The sequence below is a fragment of the Strongylocentrotus purpuratus genome, unplaced genomic scaffold, assembly GCF_000002235.5.
Source record: "Strongylocentrotus purpuratus isolate Spur 01 unplaced genomic scaffold, Spur_5.0 spur5_scaffold_15, whole genome shotgun sequence".
In the NCBI taxonomy this organism is placed as follows: Eukaryota; Metazoa; Echinodermata; class Echinoidea; order Camarodonta; family Strongylocentrotidae; genus Strongylocentrotus; species Strongylocentrotus purpuratus.
This window is the reverse complement of record NW_022145600.1, coordinates 7,076,821-7,103,056: the sequence shown is the minus strand read 5'-3', so window position 1 is coordinate 7,103,056 and position 26,236 is coordinate 7,076,821. Positions and strand designations below refer to the sequence as shown.

Sequence of the window (26,236 nt, the reverse complement as noted above, 5' to 3'; positions counted from 1 at the left end):
CTCTCAAACTCACAATAAAGAATTCAGAAGTCACAAGAGTTTCTTTACTCGTATTTCTATACATGTGGCAGCTTGGATTCTGCGGAGCGGATAAATAATCTGCAGTTTTTTTCTCCAGGGATGACTGGATGAGGTTTACTTTGTCTATTACACACAATGCAAGGAAAATGTGTTTTTCTGTAGAGTCAGTGTCCCCTTTAGAGGCTGGGTATATCGTCGTCACAAGCTTTTGTATTACTATTGGTCAGACCGATGTCTTCAAACTTTGCTAAACAGCATGTGAAACACGCCAATAAGACCACACACTCAAAAACTCTCGACCCACTAATGCTAATGCACTTCCTTTGTTGGTTCGGTGTGGCCAAATCTGGATAAATTTGTCGTCCTTTGTGCGGTAAAGACGGTGTTTTGCGAGTCATTTAACAAGACTTTCTGAACGTCTGTTGTACTCTTTGTACTCTCCACCAACCTTAATAACGAAAACTTTCCTCATGTCAAAACTGTGGGGTTCGATAAATACGCGTACATACGTTATAATGACCCCCTACACAATCATGTCAGGCGACGACCGTAGCCTGCCGCTCTCTCAAAGGAACGACAAATTGTGATAATATAATTGAATAAAAGAGTCACAACTTTTTTTCGTCGGTTAAGAAGTTGTCTCAAACGTGCTGATACTGATGAAAATTATACCTGTAAAGCGTGCATAATTAATTGTGTGAATGATTTTTAAAAAGTTTATGTAGTAGGAAGCGATTTGCCCCGAGTGAAAAAATTTGTATATTCAATGTATTTTATTTTGATTGCATATTTAAAAAATTCCTGCACACCTAAAGATACTAGAAATACAAAAATACAATACCAAATGGGAAAGAGTAAACAAATATGAACAGCCCTTGTTTTCAAATCTGCCTTCGATGTTGGTGTGTGGCACTGTTTGTGGGATTCGAATTTGTTTGAAAAAAGCCTAGAGCGCCAGGTTTTGATTTGTTTAGCTCTCAAACGTGCCAGAGAGAAAGGACTTGTCTGAATACTAATGATCTTCGAGTAGCTTAAAGTGTTTATATCTTTCTCTTCCTGTCTCATTGTCACCTTGTGTCGAGCGTTTCAGAAGAGCAACTCGTGATGCAAATCTTTCTAAATGAGCAGAACGTGCAAACTTCGTTCCTTGTATATTTCGATGGAATCGATTATAGAAAGCGTTCAGTTTTGCATTGTTTAAAGAAAACTGTGCATTATATATTAAATATATAGCTGAAATCGTTATATGAACGAATTTGTTTTTAACACATCACATTATATATAAATGGAGGCTCCATATAAGAGAAAATATCTAAAACTTCAGGCACATTGCCCAACTGACTCCACATCTCTAAACCGACATATTATTTGTCATTAGGGCTACTGTAATACTTTGCCCGGTCTCTTGTCGGTCTGGTGTTGGTCTCGTGACTGAAGTCAGGAAACAGATATTTGTATTTATCTGTACAAATACAAATATGCGGTTACATGTTATATTCAAACCAAGTCTTGATGTTGATCCATGACGACGTGATTTGATAGTTTGACAACTACCTGTATCTAATTTGATAACATATGCCCCTCTGCAACGTATACGTTAATTCCTCAAGATGTATATTAAGCAATTGCAGCACGGTTCAAATTTCCTCCAGGGAATTCTCCTACGACGTCCATCCCGATGCGGACACAGCCTGTAGCCAAACGTGTAGGCCCATGCAGCACGCACGATGATGTAGCTTGCACGATGATGTAGCTTATAGTCGCCTGTATACATTAGGGAATAGACTTCGTACAATAATGAAATATGATCGATTGTTTAATTTTGCCAAATTAACGATATCCCTTTATTGTGCAGTTTTATGAAAATCCCGTTCTCTCAAAGTGTCTTATAGTTAGGCCCACATTGTCGAGAATAGAAACACGAGATTTTATGGAGATAATTATGAACTGCTATATATATATTATGGTTCATATTATTTGTAGGATAGTAGTGCGGTAGAAAGGCAAACAAAAAAGTTAAGAAACAAAATTTAACTTTATATGTCCCGGGTCGTACAGGCATATTCAATTTATCTGCAGAAAAGAACTTTCAGAAGATTTCAAAACATCCGAATCCATACAAATGATATATTTATTGTTCTCAAATAACTTGTTTACATTGATTCTTGATTGCGTTGCATGAAACACCTCCAAGTGAACGACGTGCAGCAAAATTTAGAACAGAGTATATTATCTCTCCTTACCTCATAGTTCACAATACAGCCAGGTATAGGGTTATTTTAGTCTTTCTATTCATTCGAATCGCATACATCAGACGGCCATATTTCATGCGGCACGCAAGGTGTTCACAAGCGTGAGAGAGTTTTCCCATGAAGCCGTGATCGGGAATTGCGATAAAGAAGTATTTTTAAAAACTGGTTTATCTTAACATCGAGTGGAAGTAACGAGCCTAAGCCTGGAAGCGGCAAAGAAAAAAAAATCGACGTGCCGATTACTGACTTGGATTAAAATTTGACACATTGTTGAAACTATGTTCCGCAAGTGGCGGCAACTCATTACGAAGCAAATTACTTGATCGTATCTTTTCGCCCTCAAGTGGATCAACGTTAAGTGTCACGTGGATGTTTTTGTGTCACGTGACAGAAGCAGTGAACATATATGTGTCAATGAATAGTAGGGATTCTCTTGATCGCAAGGTCTTTTAATTCCTCAGATTCGACATTATTTGGTCGTTTACGGTCTAGTATTCGATCGCATATACGTCAACACACAAGTGGGGTGGCAAATCACATTTTGTAGCTACATGCATTATAAATATCTCACGATTGCGGTAGAGTCCACGCGAGTACTAAATGAATTACGATCTCTAAGTACCGCGATGCGTAGCGTATTTCCAGAAACCTCTAGAATAAGATCAGTTAAAATCCAGCCACACCGTGAAAATAAAATGTTTTTTACAATACCTTTTGATTGATTAGCCAATCAACACTATTCTAGTAGGGTTTCCTAGATGCATAATGTGGTCAGCGCATAACCTTGCGTACAATCACAACGTCTGCGGTGCAGTTCAACCCTTAAGGGTCTTTAAAACAAAGACTATTGGGTAGGTTTCCACGCCACATCTGACGGTATACCGCTCACGTGCCCGGTCTCCCGGGGGTGATAATGTGGGGTTAATGTCTTTCCCAGTGCCACGCGACTGACTTGTAGCTATCTGCTGAGCGTAAATCAACTTTGATGAGTGTCCTTGTTTCAGGTCACAGCAGATTACGTAATGTAAACAACAACCGCTAAATTCACATGCCTCTAGCCTCCACGCAAGGCGTTCCGAAGTCAAAGCGTGAAAATTATGACTGGTGGATTTTTTCAGGCTGAAGAATCTGTAAATTGAAAGAATCCCAATATTTTGACAAGGACAGGGCAAGAATCTAGAACATCAAGTTGAGGGTAACAAGACATTGATTTGATGACTCTTTACACTGTAGAATCTCGTGATGCGATCTCGATTTTGATTTTAGAATTTGCGGAAAGGTTTTTTCTTTTGGGAGGAGGGTTCACATTTGTCGGAATGAATATAAAAATATCTTCGCATAGACCTTTGCATCCTTCATGTTTTTTCTGAGACAGATCTGAGTTTCTCTTAACCGCTCTTTCTAGAGAAATGTCAGTGGTATAATTTTGTTAGCGTTCAGAACAACGACCCTTTGCTTTTCACGTTCCTTGTCCTTAAACGTCGATGTGGGGGGGGGGGTCGATCCAATTTTAGCAGCGTTGATGCCTCGATAATAATAATACAAAAATGAACTGTTGCTTACTGCGAATTTTGGTTCCACCGTTGGAGCTGAGCGGTGTCTTTTGTGGTAGAGGTGTCGAAAACTGCACCCCTGTCTTCCGCTCCCGACGTCCTTCCCACACCACCTGGATGAATTGGGGACCTGTTGGGTACCCGTCGAGGGAGCCCCGGTATCAATACCACCACTAAACGATGTTTGTTCAACCATATTGTGCATGAAATCAATCACACACATGAATGTGTTTCCCAAATTATTGGTGTGACACAGGATGACTGAAATAAGGGCATCAAAAATGGCGTTAGGGGTGTCAGATGGGACTTCGAATAATAAAAAAGAATGATTTTAACCTGGGAGCATTTGAATATGGGTACCCAGTATTTTTTACCACTATCGGTCATCGGTTCATGAAGAACGATAGCAGTTCTTTATATTAACATGAACATTTAGTCAAAATAGTTTTGACTTCGGGAGAATGAAGATGTAAGAAGCTGCGAAATTAGGGAAATATTTTGATCTCAAATCTTAAAGAATTTAGCTTCAAGAAGCTGTTTATTAGTAGGCCCAATTAATCTGTTCCAAAATCTCGTTGAGTTGATGAACACCTTTTAAAATTGCTGTATCGCGAACTTCTTTGAACCTGTGCGTTTATGAAAGCGTACAGCAACAGAGCTTTGTAGCTTGCCAAAAAGTGGGTAAAAAAAGTCAGCATGGAATTTGTTCTCATTTTCGCCTTTGAACTGCAAAAGTGACTGGCCTGAGTAAATGACCTGCGGGCAACGAGAATTATTCTCCATGAAGCCCTGGTGCTTTGCAACTAAGTCACGATATTGCGACAAAAGCCAGTGAAATTCCATCCCCGAGCTATTGGTGGAGAATTAGTTCAACGGCTAAAGATCCCGAGTATATTGGCTCTAAGTACTCGGGTCTCCTGTTCGAGCAAGAAAAGAGCTAAATCCCCATTTCTTCGGAGAAAAGGCAGAAGTTAAGGGGAAAAAGTGAGAGTAAAATCCCTTCTGTAAAGTTGTCTGCGCATTAACCCGGCGATGTACGGGCGTTAGAGAGTCTTGACGCGCCGTACAGGGAATGAATTATTGAACTTTAAACTTAGGATGCCGCCAAATGGTGTTGATTAAATTAATTAGGAGATTGTATGACATGAGCTAGATGAAGCTCCGCGAGTAAGAGCTAGGAAGGGGGAAAAGAGAACGGAAGAGGGAGAGAGAGGCAGAGAAAGTGTGTGAAAAGGGGAATAAAAAGAGGAAACTAGTTTTGATGGTGTAGCCGCCTAAAAGTACGTCGTGAGTCACCAAGGGACTCGGTCCTATGATGAGACTTGATGTGGAGTGTTGGTACCGGTCGTTGGGGTGTATGGTGGTGGGGTTTTTAAGAAGGCACGAAAGGATGAATATACACGGTCATTTTGCAGGAGGGGTTTGTTAACATTGGAAGGCGACACCTAAGGGAGTGGGGGACATGTGGGGGCCGGTGGGGGCCGGTGGTGTCTGATGTGGTTTGTAGTCTAACTCTCGGAGAGTGGAGGATGAATGGAAGAAACATTTTGAAGGAAAGTGAAAAGCGAGGGGGGAGAAAGTGAACAAACAGAGGCGAACTACAAGACGAATAAAGAAAGGAAAGAGAGAGAGAGAGAGAGAGAGAGGGGGGTGACGGGGGTCGAGAGAAAATATGTTTCGGGAAAGATTTCAAGAAGCCAGGGATATGAAGAATTAATGTTAATGTCAGAAACAGATGACTGTTAACTATATCTACAGTCCCTTTTTTAACTTTTTTTTTTTTGATCGCGACTACTAATTTAATAATTTGTTAATTGTCATTTGAAGGTTAATGCTACTGCAAACCATGCCAATAGTAATTCAAAGAATTTGTTAATACTGCTAGTGTTATTTCACAAAATATAATTATAAATGTGTGATGCTTAATGCATTTGTGACCTCGGTTATAACACCATAAAAGATTGTAACTTGAGAACATTTTAAGTTTCATTTTGGACCACTTTAAAAATGCAGGAATAGAGAAAGAATACATTGACTACTAGAAAAATCTTCTTCATGTTGGTACTTGATTAACTTGTTGTTGTTGTTTTAATATATTTTAATTTGATTAACTTATTTTTGTTTCGTTTCTATTTCCCCTACAGCACAATTACTAATAACAACGACAGACTTCGACAGCAGTGTATTAATACAAGGAAATAAATCAAAAAACTATTTATGCGTCAACGGCAAGGGAGAATTAATATCAAAGGTAAGTTGATCTTTTTATTTTCTCCATTTGTTCCCTCTAAATCCATGACGTAGATGACGTTCATAATGAAGATCAACGTGTCTTAAATGTTTAAAACAACTTAAATTTGGTTTAGGCCTCGCTTTATTTTATTTTTTAACCGTTGTTGGACTACATAGACAGTGTTTAGTGTTTTACAGTTAGTGTTGGACACAATAAATTCAACAAAAAAAGTTGTTCGAAATTTAAGACACTTTGATCACATGCTGAATCAGTAAAACAAGACAGGCTCTCAAAGATTATTGTAGTAGTCATGGTAGTTTAGGTTTGTATGATAATGGGTGATTGGGATGTTAATGTAGTACACTGCGAAATGTGGTCGCAAGTATATTCATCAAGTTAGCCTTGCATACTTAGGGAACATGCTTTTAAACATGAGCATATAACTTGTTCTCCTGCTACTTGTGGTATACTTATTCCACTCCGTTTCACGAAAAGGAGATCGAATTCAAAACTTTTTGCACCCCCTCTGAAGGGTTAAACACGAATGGCAGGTCAGTACATGTAGACCCATCATCAGAACTAGCTACAAAGTTCATCTTCTACAGGGCACCTTAGAGTAGGGTGAATTTTGAGCCGATAGAGTCATGTTTCACAACAAAAGGGTTTTAAACATGGCCCTTTTTCTTTTAGCACGGTCTGGCGAATTTCCCTATTGCCCCATAGCCATCACTGTGTAGAGTAAACTGTAGCTGTTTGAATGTGTGTACTGAGCAAATAGAAAGGTACTTGTGTTCCCCGCTCACAAAACAGTTCGGCAGTGCTATGGTACATAATGCCAAGATGTAGGTCTTCGGTAAACACTGCCAATTTATATTAAAGGGAGAATATAGATATGATATGATGTAAAGAAAAACCTGTCACCACTTCCCCGATACTAACTGACATACTGACTATGCCATGAGCATCATTCATTAATCATCGTTCATTCGGCTGAATGTGATACAAGGGAGTGCATCGCGGGGCCTAATTTGCTGAAAGTTGGAAAGAATTGGCACAAAGAACCGGAAATCCGAAGTTATAATAAGGTTCATGGCTGTTTTCAACACCACTAAGCTATGTCATGATAATAAATCTAAAACCATTCATATCTAGTCCATAAACCGTTTTTAAATGCCATTCAGAGCCCAAAGTCGGGTACCATCCTCACAAAACTAATAAAAGCCCATTTCGACGTCATATGAACTATCACACAAGGTGGAAAACAAGCTGGCAATAAGTTATACCTATCGATGTCTCATTCAACCTTCCTACGAAACAAACTTATCAATGTTCGCTGATTATCATCACTAGCTGGCATCCTAAAGACAACGCAAACGCTTGAATGTATGGGAAGACTTTATTAATCTTTTATACCAATATTATTATATATGACGATGATTGTGCCCATGAACTTAGCCCGTCATCCGAGATACTTATTGTCATCTTATTCCATACCAATCGCTAAGTTTAAAGTTGTTTGTTTTTATAGTATGATAAAGACGTCGTTGTGGTTAGCAATGGCCTTCGCCCTACTATACCCCTCCCCTCCTCCGCCTTCAAAACAAAGGAGAAAACAAAGGTCCTATGGAAAGAGAAATACAATTTCGTTCTTCTAATAGTGACCATAGGCTTTGTGACGATATCGAAGAATACACATATATTTACTTCGTTTGACTGAGCACTTTCATGTGTATAATTCCTGGTAAAAACCAATATGGATTGTACATGTTTATCTTATATTTGCTACAGGGGTGACTGGGTTGAGATTTTTTCTCTTTTGTGATTTTCACAAGTTCATAATTATTATGAAATCTTACATCTTCCAAAAGAAGGTCCAGTGAGATAAACGCAAATATTTTCACTACATTGGGTCTCTAAGTAAATTAATGTGACAGAAAAGTTCACCGTTTCAGCTGCTTGTCTCTTATAATACAAACATTAATTTGAATGAAACCCTCGAACCAAATATTACTCTACGGAAAATTACAAAATAGCATATGATTTTGTCAAACTGTATATTTAGATTATCTGTTTTGATATATATCGGACTGCAAATGTGCATATGACTTTGTGTAGAATTTATTCACCAAATTCACCAAATTATTTAACCCATAAAGATATGATTGTTACAAAGATAATTATTATTATTATTATCAATATTGCTCCTGCTTTTATGATTATTAATAACAGTTCAGTGTGGTACTCATTGCCAACATAAAACTGCTTTCTACAGAGTAAATTCCTATGAAGGGACTCATCTTTAAATATCAAATATCCCTGACAACACAATTTCATGATTTTTTTTTTATGATTAGAAAAACCTTCAACAAACCAAACTCTCTGTAAAAGAATGACAAACAATTGGCCAAAGGTTAGAAAAATACAATGAATGGAAGGATATATCATTTTGAATACTTATTGCTTTAAAATTATACCTGTTCAGTTGTATGCTTACGGTCGTCCTCGAGCGATTATTGAACAAACGCAGCACTTACAAAAGCTTTGCGAACTTCAACTAACGTTCACTGGCACGGTGAACCCTGTAGACACTTCACCCTGAGTGTCTCAGGTTGACCCGAATTAAAAGCAGTACTCATGGCGGAAAAAATGAAAGAAAACCAAGAGGGAAAATCAGGACCTTGTACACAAACAATACTATGTCATGTGTAGCAGTTCGATCACAGAAATGAGCCGAGTCAATTTGTTCAATGGCAGCTTGTACCCTGCATCGAGAGAGACTAATAATTGATTACATTATAATAGCTTTTTGCATTAATAGGTTTATATATAGCGTGTTGTTCAAATATATTAAATGTTTATTTGTTGGGTTTAAATAAAGGTAAGTGTGTCATCACCTTCGGCACATACTTTTGACATAGCAATACAGCAACGAAGGACTACACGTGATGATTTCGTTTGGTTTTGATCAGTAGTATTTCCTCAATGGATGCCGGAAATTTAAAAGAAAACCGCAACTTTTGTTTTGATGAACACGCAGATTCAGATGTATGTAATAAGTTTAATCAATTGCTACAAATTTTATCATAATTTGCATACATCGTACTTAAAGTTTAAAGTGGGTTCCAGATCAGTTATAGCAAAGATGAGATTATTCCCCTAGTATAGGAGAGAACTGTTCTATAAGTCGGTGGCTAACGAAGAGCAGAAAAAACGACATCCTCCGTTTTCCCCTGCGGGGAGAAAATCTAATACCTCTCGGAGTCAGAAGCGGGACAAACCCAAGGTCAAAACCCTCTCAGCAGTCCCTTTCGTGACATGAACGCTAAGAGAGGGATCTGTGGTTCTCCCTCCCCGACAAAATCTATACCGCCAATTTGCATACGCAGTCCCAAGTACATAATAAGAAAAATGGCAGGGTTTGGAAAACACCTATTTTGAATGCTTCATTGGGAGGTGTAGACAAAGAACTACTAAACAGGCCTCGCCGGAAGTCTTATGAATACGGGTCAAATGAGAGATCCCCCCATGTTTTTCGCCCCGAGTTGGTTGGTTAGGGGGTCGCGGTGGGGCATTGTAGTCATCATATGCTTGATGTGTGCAAGGGTGATGTTTGTAGGATGTTGTAGAGGAATGAGGAAGACTATAGGCCCACCGAACCCTGAGGCTATTTTTGACACATAGGTACAGTAACGCTGCAGTCATGCATCCTCCATTGGGACGATACAAAGCCCTATGACATGATTGTTGCATCTGAACATTCATCAACAGGTAGGGGGCAAGGGTAATTCTCCGAGCCTCCCAGAAACATTATCTATTTATGGTGGTTGCCAAGTAGGATATTATTAGTTCGGCGCCACCCCAGTGTGCTCCAACATTTGCTCTGGAGACAATTGCTCCCCGGGTGTTTCATTTCGTCATAGATCTAGGTTCGTGTCGAAATGTAGTTTAGGTAATGGTTAGGGTGAAGTTTAGTGTTATTCAAAGGTTAAAGTTAGGAGTTCGATTAGTGTTGGACTTTTGGGCGTAGAATAATATTTTCCCCTGAGACCCTCTCCCCTGGTAGTGAAAGAACGTGCCCCAAGGAGTAAAACAAAGTGTCATATAGGTTACAACAATTGGTTAGAACATATGCTCAATATTATAATTTTTAGAAATATTCATATTTCAATAGTTAGAAAGTAGTATTGCCGGAGGAGCATATTGATAACGTGTACCACAAAAACCGCCGGATAAATTCTCACAAGATTGTCTTTCCGGCCATGATTTGGAAAGCATACAGATTTTTTAGAGACTTCCCTTTCTAGGAACTATAGTGGTTTGGAATTGCTATGCAGTTGGAACAACTCAATTAATTTCATGAATTTCATTACACATTGTGAGTAACTTTGTATGAATCCTATTCTAACTTGCGTTGGCGAAAACATGTAATGGCAAGTTACGTACAAAGTGTTTATTTTTTATCAATCTATAGTGATATAATACGATTTATTGGTAGTTATATTTCATTGTTTCTAATTTTGTCTCTTTTTTCGCCTTTGTTTCAATCTGCAGACTTTACACAGGAGACTAAAGGATGGGGGGACAAGTTGTGTATTTCGGCAATCCCTCGCAGTGTTTTCGAGATATGACGGATTCGTATCAGTTCAGAACCCCTCATGGGTATTAGCCTTCAAAGGCAACGGTGACTCGAAAAAGGCGTCCAAGGCCAAACTGGACACCAGGTCGTCGCAGTTCTTGTTCATGCCGGTCGACGACGACATCAGGCTCAACGAGGAAGCCTTCCACATGTTAGGCGACGTCGTCTTAAACGAACTCCATAAAGCCATCCAGGATGGCACGAGTGAAGGCGGGAGGAGAAGAAATTCAGATCAGGGTCGTAGGTGATGATTGCTTCTAGACTGACTTGTGGAAACCGTTAGGAGAGCACGCCATCAAAGGACTCCACGATGGACAAGAGGAAAACCAGCAGACTCTGTGCAAAAGAAAAGGATGTACAGTTCCATGTATTGCTGACTATTAACAGTATTTTTATATGAAGATTTGTAATTTATATTATTTCTTATTTAATATTGTACCAAAACGACTTCAAAGAAGTGTTTTCTATGAATATTTATTTATTATGCTTGAGTTGCACCAATGCCACGATTCACTACAACTGGTTAAACGGTTACTCTGATTGGTGGAGCAACGTCGCTACGTTAGACGCGTTTCCAGTCGCTCAAATGACATCTTCCATCTTCCTGAAAGTCTCGCGTAAACTCGACTTCGCCCTGAGCGGTTTCGCGGACTGTACCTCGCGTCTAAGTCAGAGGGAATCAAGCATCTAGTGAACTGCACATTGTGTATGTCACACCTGTCGCTTCTGCATTTAATTGAGATTCGAGTATTTGTATATATTGTTACATGAAATCTTCCGTGCAAATTAAATGACGTTATTCCGCAGAAGCGAGCAACAAGTGACTGACGGCAGCTGGTTTGAAAACAGTCACGTGATCGAGCATCCTTGCTTGTTAAACCAATGGCGTAAAGTATGACCAATCACGTGACTATATTAGCCGATTTCATCAATTAGCTGCTTTTCCTGCCATATCATTTATTTTTCTGTCAAGACGATTTATGTGTTTTTACGGTATACCTAGATGAAAGTATTAGTATAAAAATTTATCTGGTTTACGTTACCTCACCTTTATTGAAATATGGGTACGACTTTTATATCGAGTTTGTATCCAGTGGCGTCAGTGCACCTGCGTAATTATCCACTTGTAAAAAAACATATTCACTGGTGGATCGAAACAAAATCCATGCGAATGGAATCGTGAGAGTTTTATATTGTCCAGTAAATGTGGAGTTAAGAGATTTTATACAGGTTTTAGTTATCCAGGTAATCAATAAGCAATTTAATTTCAATTAGCGTTCGGCAAGAAATCGTTCATGGCGATACAATACTCATACGACTATTTTCACAACTAGTGCATATGAAAAAAGCTGACATGTCAACGAATTAATTTTGTTATTGCTGTGTACTGGTACAATAACTGTTGGATCTCTATATCAATGTCAATCTATCAGTCATGCGAAAGGGCAAACAGCTTTGTAGTTCATAACCAAATTGTATTCATGGATTGTTCTCTGTTTAAAAGTGAGATTTGATAAGCACTGCTTGATAGATGATGATTACTCATATTCAACGACGACTTTTTATTATTATGCTGAGTAATTTTTTACCTTACGGGTTTAATCCTTGGAAAGTGTTTGTTGCACTCATATTCAAAAGCTCAAATCGCTGTCCCCGTTCATTCGAATTCCCTTTTGTGGAGTCAACGAGTCCCACAACACAAAGAAACACTGAAAATAAAAGATTGATTAGACTGTTAAATTCATAAATACGTTGTTTTTCAAAATGTATTTTGCAAGTGGGCACCAAAAAACGTGAAGTAGTTATTTATTGGAAAAGGAAAGAATATCTCGATATATATCTTGTTTAAGTGTATGAATTTTTGAATAGATCCATCCAGTTCCTCCCTTTTCACTGCATACCACTGCTTACATTTTACGTTGTAATTAGTGTCACCGTTTCAGTCAATATGGTTCATACTCAGCATAATAGATAATAACCTTGAATCATCAATATATCTTATCTTTTCCAATGCCATTTCATTTGAATTTTCCTTAACATTTTCGTTTAGAACTGATTCGCCAATATTCATATCGAAGTAAATATGCCCCACTAACAGAACTTTAATCTGATGATTATTAGTATCGCAAATAATTATTAACCCATCTTTTTGAAGAGTTCATGATTGAAGATGAAGGGGGAAGGGGGAAGGGGTCAACCCATGAGGTGCATTCCATGGCCACGGGCACATCCGGGCTTGGATGCTAGTTGCGGAAATTCAGAGGCGAAAGCTGACCCCGCAAGGAGATCCCATCATATATTTAGACGAAAAACTCCCTTAATTTAGCGAGCACCATCCCTTGAGCTATCACATTCAAGATGCCCCACTATCTCCTCACACCTGCAGTGAAATATATGAAGCCGTTCTTTATGAAATAAAACATGCAGCACACTTTTTGGATATTAGTTCCAAATAATCAGAATGATAAAAATGCCATTATTTATGGATAGATAAATTACTTCTGGGATGTGAACAGTTTTGTGGCAGCATTGAATGATGATAAAATCAGCTTAAAAGTTGTTCGTATTGAAATCAATAGACGAGACATATTTTTAATTCGTTTGTAGCGGGATTTAATTACCAGTCAAAAATATGTATTCTTAACTGTACATGATGCACTAGGCCAGCATTGAAAATCGAACCCAACCTAAGTCGGACAGAAATTGTTTATCCATGTTATTTGAATCTGTTACACACCATTACCTGATAACCGGTTATATGTGCCCTATGCTGTTAATAGGTTGCCACTTGAAATTAGTTTTTTAACCTGTACTTGCTAGAATACAAAAACAGAAATATCCTCTATATTTGCATAATATTTTAATGGTCAAGAATGTATATGACGATGTGGTAATATACCTTGTAACCTCCTGTAAATAATTAATGAAAATTATAGATGAATTAATTGATTGGTTTAAACGTTTTTGTCATAGAACACAAAATGAAATATATATAGTTCAGACCATATAAAGTTATCTGGAAAGTTAAGAATAATTTAAAACCGTATGACAAAGCTATCACTGCCAATATGCTGAAAATTGTATTTTTGAAATAGATTTCAAGGTTCTAGGAATATAAACATGCAAATATAAGTGGTTAAATTGAAAATTATTTCAAATTTGTTTTGATGCACCCAAGCGTTATTAAAAACGCTTTTGGGTTATTTCAAGAAAAATAATACAATAATTCTATAGTCGCGTGAACTTCGCACATGAGAAACAGTTTAGTTGCACTCCAATAATAATATGTGGATATGTATTTTATAACATAGATTTTCAATTCTCTAGTGAAAAAAAAGATGAGGCCACGTAGAAAGGTCACTTCGCATATATCTCACACTATATTTTCTGAGGGATGTTATATGAGCTGGCCTCGTGTTGAAATGCATTGCATGAAAAATTAGCTGCCCGTATAATTTTCGACACGGTATGAAACTCTAAAGTGTTTGACAATCGTGGTAAAATTACGCATCAACCGCACTGTTTCTCGATGAAAATATAATTATACATAAGATTGAACACAAATAATTTCTTCATGTACTACAGCTATATAACCACTCAAAGGTGTGGCATCAAAGTACGTTTTCTTTACATTGACGATATAGTTATGTTATTTCCTTTGTTATCAGGAATATACGATTTTATTTTACTGTATTGGGTCATGAGGATGTAATGCAAGTTAATATGCACATTACACATCTTTATCAACATGGTTTATCAACATAAATTCGCGCATTACAATGAATTCTTTTATATCATGTGTTGCAAAGTTGTCAAATGGTGGTACGTGTCCACAATATGGAATATCAATGCAACATGTTCAATCATTGTCGGTTTGATTTGAAATAATCAAACATCACTTCTCTAATAACAAGTATGACTTGAAGACGGAGAAATATTTGATGTATGAACTGTACTTGAGTTATAGCTGTTGCACAATGTGTTTTTCTCGTGTGTTATGCAATATGGGACCAAGACTCGCAACAAATGAAGTTGTATCGCATTTCTAGCTCAATGTCGTGTATGCTTTTAGTTTTCTTTTCTTCCCTTCGTCTTCATTTCATAATTTCTCCTTTATTCTTCTTATTGCTCTTGTCTTTACAAAACCCCCGTTTTAGATTATTATTTCTTTCCTAAATGAAGCTCTCGATGTTCTTATTCTATATTTGTATTCCTCTATAACCTCCCTTTCCTGAAATGTTTCTTTTCATATTTGTTATCTCCAAGACACCAACCCAATTTTCTCTCTCTTCTTTCTTCCCGCCCCCCCCCCCCGCTCCCCCAAACCCACTTTCTCTCTCTCTCTCTCTCTCTCTCTCTCTCTCTCTCTCTCTCTCTAGACGCCCATTTTCTGTGACAGTCATTCTTCCCTTAATTTGTCTCTGTCATCTTATATTTTCAAACTGGTTCGTGGAGAAAGGTATATATACAAAAAACTGATTATTTATATCTTCACACCAGGAAAAAAATACAAGTACATGGTTATTAAGACAATGCAAGAATCCTTGTATCGAGTTGATAGGTGCGATATCTGGGCCGTATAAAGAACTGATAACTAGTAACTTTCAGAAGGAATTTAAACGAAGGTGCTTTGATTCGATTAAAAAAGGTGAAACCTATACTATTTGAGTGTGTAGACTCTGTTGTTAAGTGTGCGTAGCTTTATGTGTTCAAGCTAAATGCGTCTGTGGGTGACTGTGTGTGCGTGCGTGTGGATGATTTACGCTGATTGATTGTATATTGTTGCCTCGAAATCAGTGAAGACCACGTCGATGACGAGAAAGAAGTTTTTGATGATGAAGTTGGTGATAATGATATTGATGATGATGATGACGAGGAGGAAAATGATTATGATGATGCACACTGCAGTGGTGCTGCAAATAGTATGACTATTAATGCTGAAGGTGTTGATGAAAAGACAGTGATATCAATTATGGTTCTGTCGATGACGATGGTGGTAAAGTTTGATGACATTCGATTTAATTAATAATAATGATGAGTGATGATGATATTGATGATGATGATGATGATGACGATGATGATGATAATAATGCTAATTCAGCCGATGATACTCATTACGAGAACAACCACAATGATTAACATGTCCAGCATAACCTCCAATAATATTCCCTCGATCACATGTACAAACCATTTTCACCACACTGACACACACTCACCCACACATTAACGCACGTTTGAGTGCATTTATGCGATCATACAGGAAAGATTTATAATTTTGTTGATTTATTGTTGCACATTCTACATAACAAGTCCGTCTCACACATTAAACAAGAGAAGGCATAATTTAAAAAAATGATAGATATGTAATAAAGAGAAATAATAATGTGAAATATGTACGATAGAAAAGTGAACTTAATCAATTTCACTCTCATAGGGAATTAACTGAGTGTGGTGCCTTTTCTCTTATCAACAAATCTGGTCATTTTTTAATAAATAGTACTATGAGCAAAAGCAACTAGCACGGTATAAATATATACCAGTTTGTGCAATATACGAATTATGCCATCTTGATATCTAAAATGAACGATCAACTTCAATGTAATTTTTGGATTTATTTTTTATTAAATAAAACCTCGACTTCTTCAATTCTGTTAACGGTCTATGGTTAAGAACGAAACCTCTGGCGAGTAACGCAATTCACACACGATATCTCCAAGAAGACGCTTGTAGCTTATAGCTTATACAAACTATTAAAGAGACCCAAACTGAGTGCACCTTCCCATGAGCCTTTGCGCTTGATGTCATACTAGGCTAGACAGTGTTTTTCTAGTCACGGTCCTTCGAGCAACCATCATCGCTGTCTCACCAATCTGAAGCTACTTTATGGGATGATAGCGAGGTTTAGAACAGGGGATGTGCTTCAAGCAGAGGAAGACTGAATCTTCGCGATGTCACAAAGCGGTATCTTTTCATTTCTGCCAAAGTCCTTAAAAGTGTCCAAACTTTGTTTTTGGTACAAATATAAATTTGTGCCCATAAAACTCCAAACAGTATAATACCCAGCAACGAAGTATGCATTTGGGAAAATAATATTGTATTATGTAAAACAAAGGAATTCTGACCCTTCGTTCAAGGAAAAAGATCTAGTATGTGGGAAATACGTTACTTATAGCAGTTACATAAATATAGGATTAGTAATATATTTATTTTCACAAACCCTTCTACAGAAAGCATACTATCCTTTATTGCAAAATGAACATTTCTTTTGAAATTACCATTGACTGATGGTAGTGATCTTAAAAAGAATAATAAATAAATGATCATTTCACTTTTGGATGAAATAAATGGATAAAAGAAACGAACAAACGGAACACGTTGCACGGAGTTGCCCAACTGCACGGTTTTTCATAAAAATTTCGTCTGTCTTGAAAAGGTTAGGCCTTCATGATCATTGTAGGGAATCGCAACATATATCGTCATTAATACTATCAACGTCTAAGTTATAAGATTTTGGAGGGAAACAAATACTTCTATGGACAGATGGTATTTTCCCTGGATATCAAATTCTTTACACACGCCTCTGTATCTGGTCCTCAATACTTTGAAGATACAACAACCAAAAACGTAATTCCTTGGAAACTAAAGAATTAACTAATCAGACTGATATTCATCGGTCGTTTACAAAGGTCGTGTTAACCCTCGAAGAATATTTGCAGACCTTAAAAAGTGCGAAATGCGGGCATATACGCTGCTATAATCAGTCAACATTTTACAGAAGCAACGGCTCTTAAAGCGTACAGAAGTCCTAAGCCGTCCAAGGTTATACATGTACATCCGAAGATCCTTAAACCCCGACTTCGGATATTGATGTTGAAATGCATGTAGGACGGGGTTTATATTCCCCTTCAGAAGGGACTGCCCGTCCTCACGCGATCTCCAGCCTGCCCCATTCACATTGGAAAGTTAACTTGGGCAGATGATATACACATTCCTTTGGTTCTCCTGAGCATATCTAGATCATGCCCCTTTCATATGAGATATTTAAGACATCTTAGACAAGCAAATGATACATATATACATTCCCCTCATTTTTTCTTCCCCGAATTATTTGTTCTGTATGAAGCCCCCTCCCCTTTACGTCGGATATTCATAATAAGCGGGGTTTAATTAACCTCTTACTTTCTCCCTCGTTCTTTTAATGGGAGCTGGGTTTTTGCCCCCTTCACATCTGATATTAAAGTTTCCTCTTTTCCTCCTTGTCGGGATTTAGATCTTGCCTTGTTCAAATCGGAGATTTAAGATAAGTAGTTGCCATGTCCATCCCTATTCTAAGCATAGAAGGAGGCCAACCAGGATATAAGTTGTGAATTAGATTTCGCCATCATAACTTTATGCTGTCATAAGAAGTGTAGACACAACTCATTTTATGGAATTTCTTACTATTTCGCTGATCCGAAAATTGAGCATGAATAAAATCGTAATACGTCAAAGCTATCCATTTATGTCAGCTGGGAAGGCCTATATAATGTTATATAATTATACACATGTAAAAGTCATTTTCAAAGTTCCTAGTTTATCTTTTAAAAATGTAATAAGTTTCCTCAAATCTTAATCTGTAATCTGTCTAATTTCTAAGTGGGGGAACAAGACAAAGACATTTTCTTTTTCAAAAATCTATAAACCCTGACCCTGACCACATTATCCATAAGCATTTTCCCCAAATGATTTGATTTGATTTATTCGATTTGATTTATATATTTCCATTTTGATATGAGCATGATAAGCGTGTAAAAAGTGTGTATAGATTCGATAGTTGACACGAAACAATGTCATACGACTGTATGAATATTCATTAACTGAAAACGACAACGGAACACTGTTGACCTAACTGCATTATAAATCGAATGTAACATTTCAAAATGATTACACAATTATCAGATGTTAGGAAAGACGTTAATTAGAATGCTTCCTATGGGGATTTAAAACTTTAAGATTTATTTCCCATTTTCTAAATAATCAGGTTAACATAGAATGTATTCATATGCTAAAATAAAAGTAACATTTATATTAGTTTATTCAGTCCATGAATTCAGACATGCCTAAATTCAAATATTTATTTCCGTTTCCATTTTCTAAATAATCATGTTAACAGGCAATGCGAAACATGGTTCAGATAAATTTTTAAAATGTGTAAAATAACAACATTTATATAATTTTTTTAATTAAAAAAACAAAAATCTATCTACACGAGGCATTGATCGTTATCTTCCAAAAGGGTAGTTTACCCTTACTATGACCCTCACACGTAGGGTTGCATTAACTGGGCCAAATAATGATGCAACCAAGAAACTGCACAGTAGATTATCCTACGCAGTATATTCGGACTCAATTAGCTCCGACCAAATTGGTTCAACCAGCGCGGCGTTAAAGGCATTTTTTAACAATGTTTCCAGTTTTAAAAATCTGAGATGCATGACCCTGCGTGTTATCAGTGTCTGTGATATGGTGTAAATATTGAAACCCTAAAAAATTGCGCTTCAAAATGATCATGAAGTGCCTAAAAGTACAAATCGTTGAGTGACCGGTTTTACCATACTCATTTGCCCTAATAGACCGTAGTGTTATAACAGAAACGTTGGGAAAACGGTTTTCGACATTTCTAATTCCAATCATAAATATCTTGATAATCAGACAGGCAATCGACATGTGATGCTCATGGGATTCCTGACTGACCTAAAGGTTTATAATTATGATTGCAGCATGAGCTAAATCCAGGATTTTTTTAAGAATCTGAGGCAAACTGAAATACCCAATCCAATGTATAATGGAGGTTTTGAAGTGATCAAAATGAAAAGAAGTCCTGCTCGAAAACACATCACTACGCACAAAAAAGGTATATGGGACTACACACACATTTCCGTGAAATTTGGTCCTAGCGCTTCAACTAGTTTTTATAATATTCCGAATGATATGAAGGCATTTCAAGAGCAATAACTTTCATCATCATGATCATGTACCTACAATAATATTCCTACTCACTGATATATAGTAAATGACAAAGCTCTTCGAACAAAAACAACAATTCATACCAAAACTCAACCTCCTCTTTAACCAAAGTTCCATCCAGCGTATGATCACTTCTCATACAAACATGAACCATTTGTGTTGTTGATGACATCCGATGTGTTTGGGACCTAATTGATTATTCCGCTGGCTTGCATATTGCTTTCGATGTATCCAAGATGCCGACGCCGATCTGGGATGAAACCGCAAACAAACAAACAAAACAGATAGACAAAGTGAGTAGAAAGACAGGAAAAAAACTGAAAGGAAAGCTTTGATGAAAAATCACTGTGGCTAATTATATTGTTGGATCCGAGAGGCACTGCTGTTTTGAGGAATCGTTGTTCAAGGGTTCAGTAAACCCAACGGAACACTGACCGAAGGAAATATTCCCCAATGCCAAATCTTTCCTCACGTGTCCCTTAACCAGTTTACTATAAGCAAAACATCTCACAATTGTGATTTTATAGCTCATTTGAAGAGGTGTTTGTATCCCTTTTGATTAACGCATCAATACACTTTGATACAGCTGATTTTAAAGACGTTTAACAGTAATTGAGCCGTCGTCTTGAATTAGAACAGTTCAGCTTGGATCATCCTGTTCTCTGTATCTTCACCATGCATACATTTCCTAATAAGCTGAATGTCTTTCAGTTGCGCGCCATTACGCGAATAAAGGATGCATGTATCTCATAAACGGATGAAGAATGGTTTTGTTAGGAAATAGAATTATCTTTGATGACGAAAGTGTGAATTGAATGCTGGGGAAAGAGAGGGAGATAGAGAGAGACTGGGAAAGGAAAAGAGAGAAAGTGTGTGAGCAAGAGAAGAGACACTGGGAAAAAGAGGGTGAGAGAGAGAGAGAGGGAGAAAGAGAGAAGATGAAAGATAAATCTGAAGAGTATCATCAGATTTTCAGAGGGTAACAGGTGGCTAAATCACGTGAAGCAATCCGCAGCCCGACTCGAAAGCAGAATATTTCCTACTCTTCCCGCAATTTAAAGAGAGACCAACACTACATCCGACACATCGCAAAACAAAATTTACATACTAGTCAAAACGTTCTACTGATTATGTGTTCACATTAGCAACACTTTGAGACTGTTCCGAAGCCACACGGGACTACCTTATATTTATTTTATTTATTTATTTCACATATTTATTCAGATTAAAAACTGGTCTTCCATAAGGCCCTGTCTCATTAAAAAATACACATATATACAAATTTCACAAAGCAATTTTTCACTGTGGTTGCTCTGTGGTTTTACTGTTTTACATTGTGGTGCGTACGCCCTGTGATTCACTCTGTTCTCACAGTGTGCCATTTTGTGCCACACACAGTAGTGTAAACACAGTTTGAACACAGTGTGTCATTTTGTGGCACACACAGTGCCACGCACAGTAGTGTGAACACAGTTTGAACACAGTTTGTCATTTTGTGGCACACACAGTGCCACGCACAGTAGTGTGAACACAGTTTGAACACAGTGTGTCATTTTTTACCACACACAGTGCCACGCACAGTAGTGTGAACACAGTTTGAACACAGTGTGTCATTTTGTGCCACACACAGTGCCACGCACAGTAGTGTGAACACAGTTTGAACACAGTGTGTCATTTTGTACCACACACAGTAGTGTGAACACAGTTTGAACACAGTGTGTCATTTTGTGCCACACACAGTAGTGTGAACACAGTTTGAACACAGTGTGTCATTTTGTGCCACACACAGTAGTGTGAACACAGTTTGAACACAGTGTGAATACAGTGCCAACACATGAAAAATGTTTTTATACGTTCAAAAATATATCAAAGACGTTTCCCTTTACCACAGAATGTGCGCATAACAACTGTGGGCATTGCCTCACAATGGGCATGATCAGTAATTTCTTGAAGAGTTTACTATTCTGTCGTTATCTACGATGTTAATAGAGGCGAGGATGTTTCATTCTGAAGAGGGAAGTTTGGCATGTGGCATGTCCATTATAAATAGAAGAAAAAATTGAAAAAACACTAATTATCAAACACTCATAGACACCACACCTTACTATTTTCATAGCAACATCCCAAGCTAAAACACGATTTCTCGTTTCGACACCATTAATTCTAGTACACTGACCTGGCGCTCGATATAAAATCATTAATAAATATTGTCTGAAGCAATGATTTAGGGACAGTCTGGGACTTATACATTACGTGAACCTTTAACATTTTCGCAGCCTGCTTCAGAAATTTGTTAGGACATGCCAGATGCTTATCGGGACCCTATTTGATAGTTGATATCCTAAATTATCATGTCCCATTAACAGTTTTTTTTTTCGGAGGGGGAGGGGTGTTTTGTCTGAGTTGAAATTGCACATGTGTGTTTCATTTTGTACGTCTCAAGGCCTTTGCTTTTTCTTATTAATTTGATCTAAGAAAAAATGTTTATCTCTTAATTTGGATTTATTTTCCTAAAACAAGACACAGGCCAAAAAGTACAGACACCAACATGTTATTTAAGTTATTAAAACACATTAAAAGTACACATGAGATATTTTGTTAATCGTGTATGAAACTATCATAGATTTAATGAAAAAAACGTAATGGCAAATTTACAGACAAATAATCATCGTTTAGAGTGTTTTTCCGCGGTATTTCCACAATGTAAAATTAATAAAAACTGCAATTTTATTACTAAACTGTACTTGCTACGATTAACGAAGTCGGGATTCCAAACGATTATCCAAAATTACCTCTGAGGCTACAAACAATGGAAAATGTAGCGTAAAATAAATCCAAACCTGAGTCTGGTGTTCAAACAACTCTTGGAAATTTATAAGCTCAACTCGTTTGATTTTCGCTCAATTTACAGTAAGTGTGCGTCATAACTGGGCATTGAACTGTCCTTTGGTTGGCCAGACACCTAATGACCCTCATGTTGGGCGATCTTAATCCAGAAATGTTAAAATGTGACAAAGAAGAAGCGTTTAAGAACGACTTTAATAAATAATAGTCCAGAGCGTCAGCTCGCTCCGCCCTCCAGCGCCATAAAACACTGCGGTTTCTTCAAACTTTCTGCTTGTACACCAAAACGGCAGAATCGCCTGATGAGAAGCGTTCATGACCTTCTATGTACTATCCTAATCCCCCTCCAGGGGTGCCAAGATGTCCCCGTTAATGTGTCAACCGGGGCACTACTGTACCTATTGGTGATGCCCATTCCGTTATAGGTCAACCCGGTCGCTCGTTAGGAGGAAATGAGACGAGACTGCCGGGTTCTTTCTGCTCCTTGGTTTGTGCCTTCGTCTTCCCCGAGTAAGTTGTTCTGCATCTTGTCATCATCGAGAAGACGAAATATTCCGAAAGCTCGCAATATCCCAAACGTTCTTATACCCCGCAGTTTTGAATTATTAATGTTCTGATTGTTACAGTCCTTAGATTCATCAAATTGTTCATCAAGCTTTTGTTCATAATCTGATTTCGGTGAGCATTACCCGTACTAAGTTCTAAACGCAATTTTCAATGAAAATTGCGTTCGTCCTCCAAACGTGATTTTTAAAGAATATAATTATTCGCTTCCGAAGGCTCAAAATACTCCCAAGATCATTTATCTGAATTATTTATATGTTAGGGGTTCGTCAAATAAACCCTTAGATTGAAATATCTCCGTAAAATACGAGCAATCTGAGCAGAACGACTGATTTCATTCCTTTTCACACTATTGATATTGTACAATACCTTTGTTTTCTCTTCTCCAACTTCTTTTACAAACTTTGTATGCATTTACTTTTCTTTAATATTTTTCAGTTTTCATTTCTTCAAGTTTTCTGGAGCGACATCAAGAGGGACCTTTCGATACATGACCTTTCAGATATTGCTGTGCAAACAATAAAGCCTATAGAACGAGAACATTTCAGCTAATACCTAAAACACGGTCATTCCAGCGAGGGACACATATACAAATCTTTATAACCATTTTATTCTACCTCGACACAAAAAGTGAAAGGCAAAGCAATAATTTTGAAAAAAAGATCCATACACCCATCAGCGTTAAAGTATCATCGACTTGACTCCATATTGGCCCTACTTCCGACTGCCATTTCAATCAAAATTTGATTCGTCTTTGAAAGCTACGGGAATATCTTGTATCTATATTTGGATTTCATATTGGGTGTGTCTCACAAATTGCATTAAATCTCTCTTTCCACTGCGTCTTCCAATCTAGATAAAAGTACTTTATCAAAGTGCTTTACTTCAGGAACAATCTTCCCAGAGCAATAGAAAGGTCGTTCTGGATTACATCTAAAAATAGAACATTTGTTTTAGATATCCGAAAAGGTAAATCCATTTCTTGAATTGTTCTTACATCGGTTGTGAAATTATTGGGTTAGCGCAGTAAAAGGTAACTGTGATTGTTTGCACTTTAAGGTTACAAAACGCACTACTTCTTTAAAGTTCACTTGCGTGATTTATTTTCTTTTCAATATCTATCATGCTAAGGATGCAATGATAAGTGAATACTTTCCTCGTATTATTGGATTAATTTTAGACTACCAATCATTATATATCTTAAAGAACTATGACCATTGTTCCTTAATGAGATAATGTGAATGCCAGACTTAACAAGTAAGGCATTGAAATACCATAAACCTTTAAATACCATGAGCACAGCATGACACATTTATAATGCAATCGAATTTTTAGGAAATATCAATTTGACAGAATGAATTTCATCATAGGTTAACGTCATTTCAATACAGTAAGATTATTGTTTAGAATGTTGTTCCCCACAAATTTGTTTTAGATAAATGAATCAGGAATGCTTGATTTAATTTCCTATGAGTAAGGCGTTTCCGTGCGTTGATTTTAACCAAATTTGTTCATGACTTTAACACTAATCTAGGTAATTTTCATTGAGGGGATTATCATGATTAAAGCCTACGTAATCATATCATATCATATCAGATAATGCGTAGTCAATGAATGATGATAAAGCTATATGATTGGATAAGATGTGCAATTTGGACTCCCATGAAGCAAAAGTGGTGACTCGATTTAAATAGGCAGTTGTCGTAAAATAATGAGATTGGTCACTACACAGAAAGGATAATGATGAAACGATTGATCTCTTGACTGGCAACTATAAATATGTACCTTGTACATACCCTGGAAGACAACAATGACTCGATACGGGATAAAAAAACATTAAGTTTGGTCACAAAGAAGACAAAATAATGAAGAGAGGATTGACGTCTTGTTCTTAAAGGTAAAGACCAGTTTTGGAAACGCCCCCCTCTCAAAATATGAAATGGAAGCTCTTATAACCAATCATGTGAAATAATGTGTTTTGACTAATACGAGATCATCCAAATTTTGCCAAGAAACCGCCTACTATTATTTGGTAAATTATTATATCTATTTGGACCTTATAGATATAACGCATGTGTCGCGTAGTCCCATATACATCTTTCTGTGTCAACAGTGCTTGTAACCTTACGAAGACTCGGCCAAATTTCTTATCACTTTGATGATTCTAAAACATTGCAGTACACACCAATACTTATATGCTAGATGCTCAACTTTTCTGATCGATTTCACAACGTTTCTTTCACAATGCAATCGCATGACCATAACTGGTCTTTATCTTTAAACTATGAATAAGTATGTCACTGTGGCGCAATGGATTAGCGCATTGGACTTCTAATTCAAAGGTTCCGGGTTCGAGTCCCGGCAGTGATTGAAATTTTGGCGTAAATATTCACTCCTGAATGATACACGCCTATAAACCAAAACAACAACAACAACAAAAGTATAATTGTCTTTCTGTCTATAACCAGTTGGAAGCTTGAATCGTCAAGCTTGGTAGAAAATATTTTTGGTGACTTCATTCATCTGTCGTAGAATTCATGCTTCATTGTACGGTAGGCCAGTGGCCTCGACCGTTCTATGAATGAATTACTGCGGTTATTAGCCAGACGACTTACACGAGACGGTTGACATTTCGACTACATGATCGATTTCATTCCAGTATCGTGGGCTTGACACTGACAGGTTTCTCTAGTCCGCCGTCCATAGACACGAATACATCCAACCCAGCGTGGCTAATTTCCCGTACCAGACGATCCGACCAAGAGACTGTGAGACCCGTTTAAACCACCTGGTGAAGACATACATCCCCGTGACGTCACAATTTCTACTATCTACTGATGACAAGTTTTGGCGCCACGCACACCGCACCCGCCGCGTGGCGTGTGTGTGTTCATGCGAAATCCTACACGTCCAGTCCCACTCGTTGAAAATTGAGTGGGCGGTCGACACGCTTCTTCACACGGCGCTCACGTGCTCTCAGATCGTGAGCCCTCCACCTGCGGGAGATGTATGTTCTTGTGATTATATTTGTTCACTTTATGTTCTCGCGTTGACAAGGGTATGCAATCAAATGAGAGAATTGATTTCGGAGTCTGCATGTGCGTGGGCTGGTCGTGCATGCCTCTGT

The 26,236-nt window shown here is 37.6% G+C and overlaps 1 protein-coding gene and 1 non-coding gene across 3 annotated transcripts in view; both read left to right on the top strand.

Moving 5' to 3' along the window:
* Positions 1 to 14,354, top strand: part of LOC100894102 (fibroblast growth factor 18) — a 43,283-nt gene extending 28,929 nt beyond the window's left edge. For both annotated transcript variants that reach the window (XM_030985467.1, XM_030985466.1), the window contains exons 4-5: positions 5,971 to 6,077; positions 10,611 to 14,354. In XM_030985467.1, the coding sequence (XP_030841327.1) occupies positions 5,971 to 6,077; positions 10,611 to 10,943 (440 nt within the window). In that variant the 3' untranslated portion in view covers positions 10,944 to 14,354. The remainder of the gene's footprint in view (positions 1 to 5,970; positions 6,078 to 10,610) is intronic.
* Positions 14,355 to 25,405: 11,051 nt separating this feature from the next.
* TRNAR-UCU lies at positions 25,406 to 25,479 on the top strand. The gene has a single exon. It is a non-coding gene; the product is annotated as a tRNA-Arg (tRNA).
* The last annotated feature ends 757 nt before the right edge of the window (positions 25,480 to 26,236 follow it).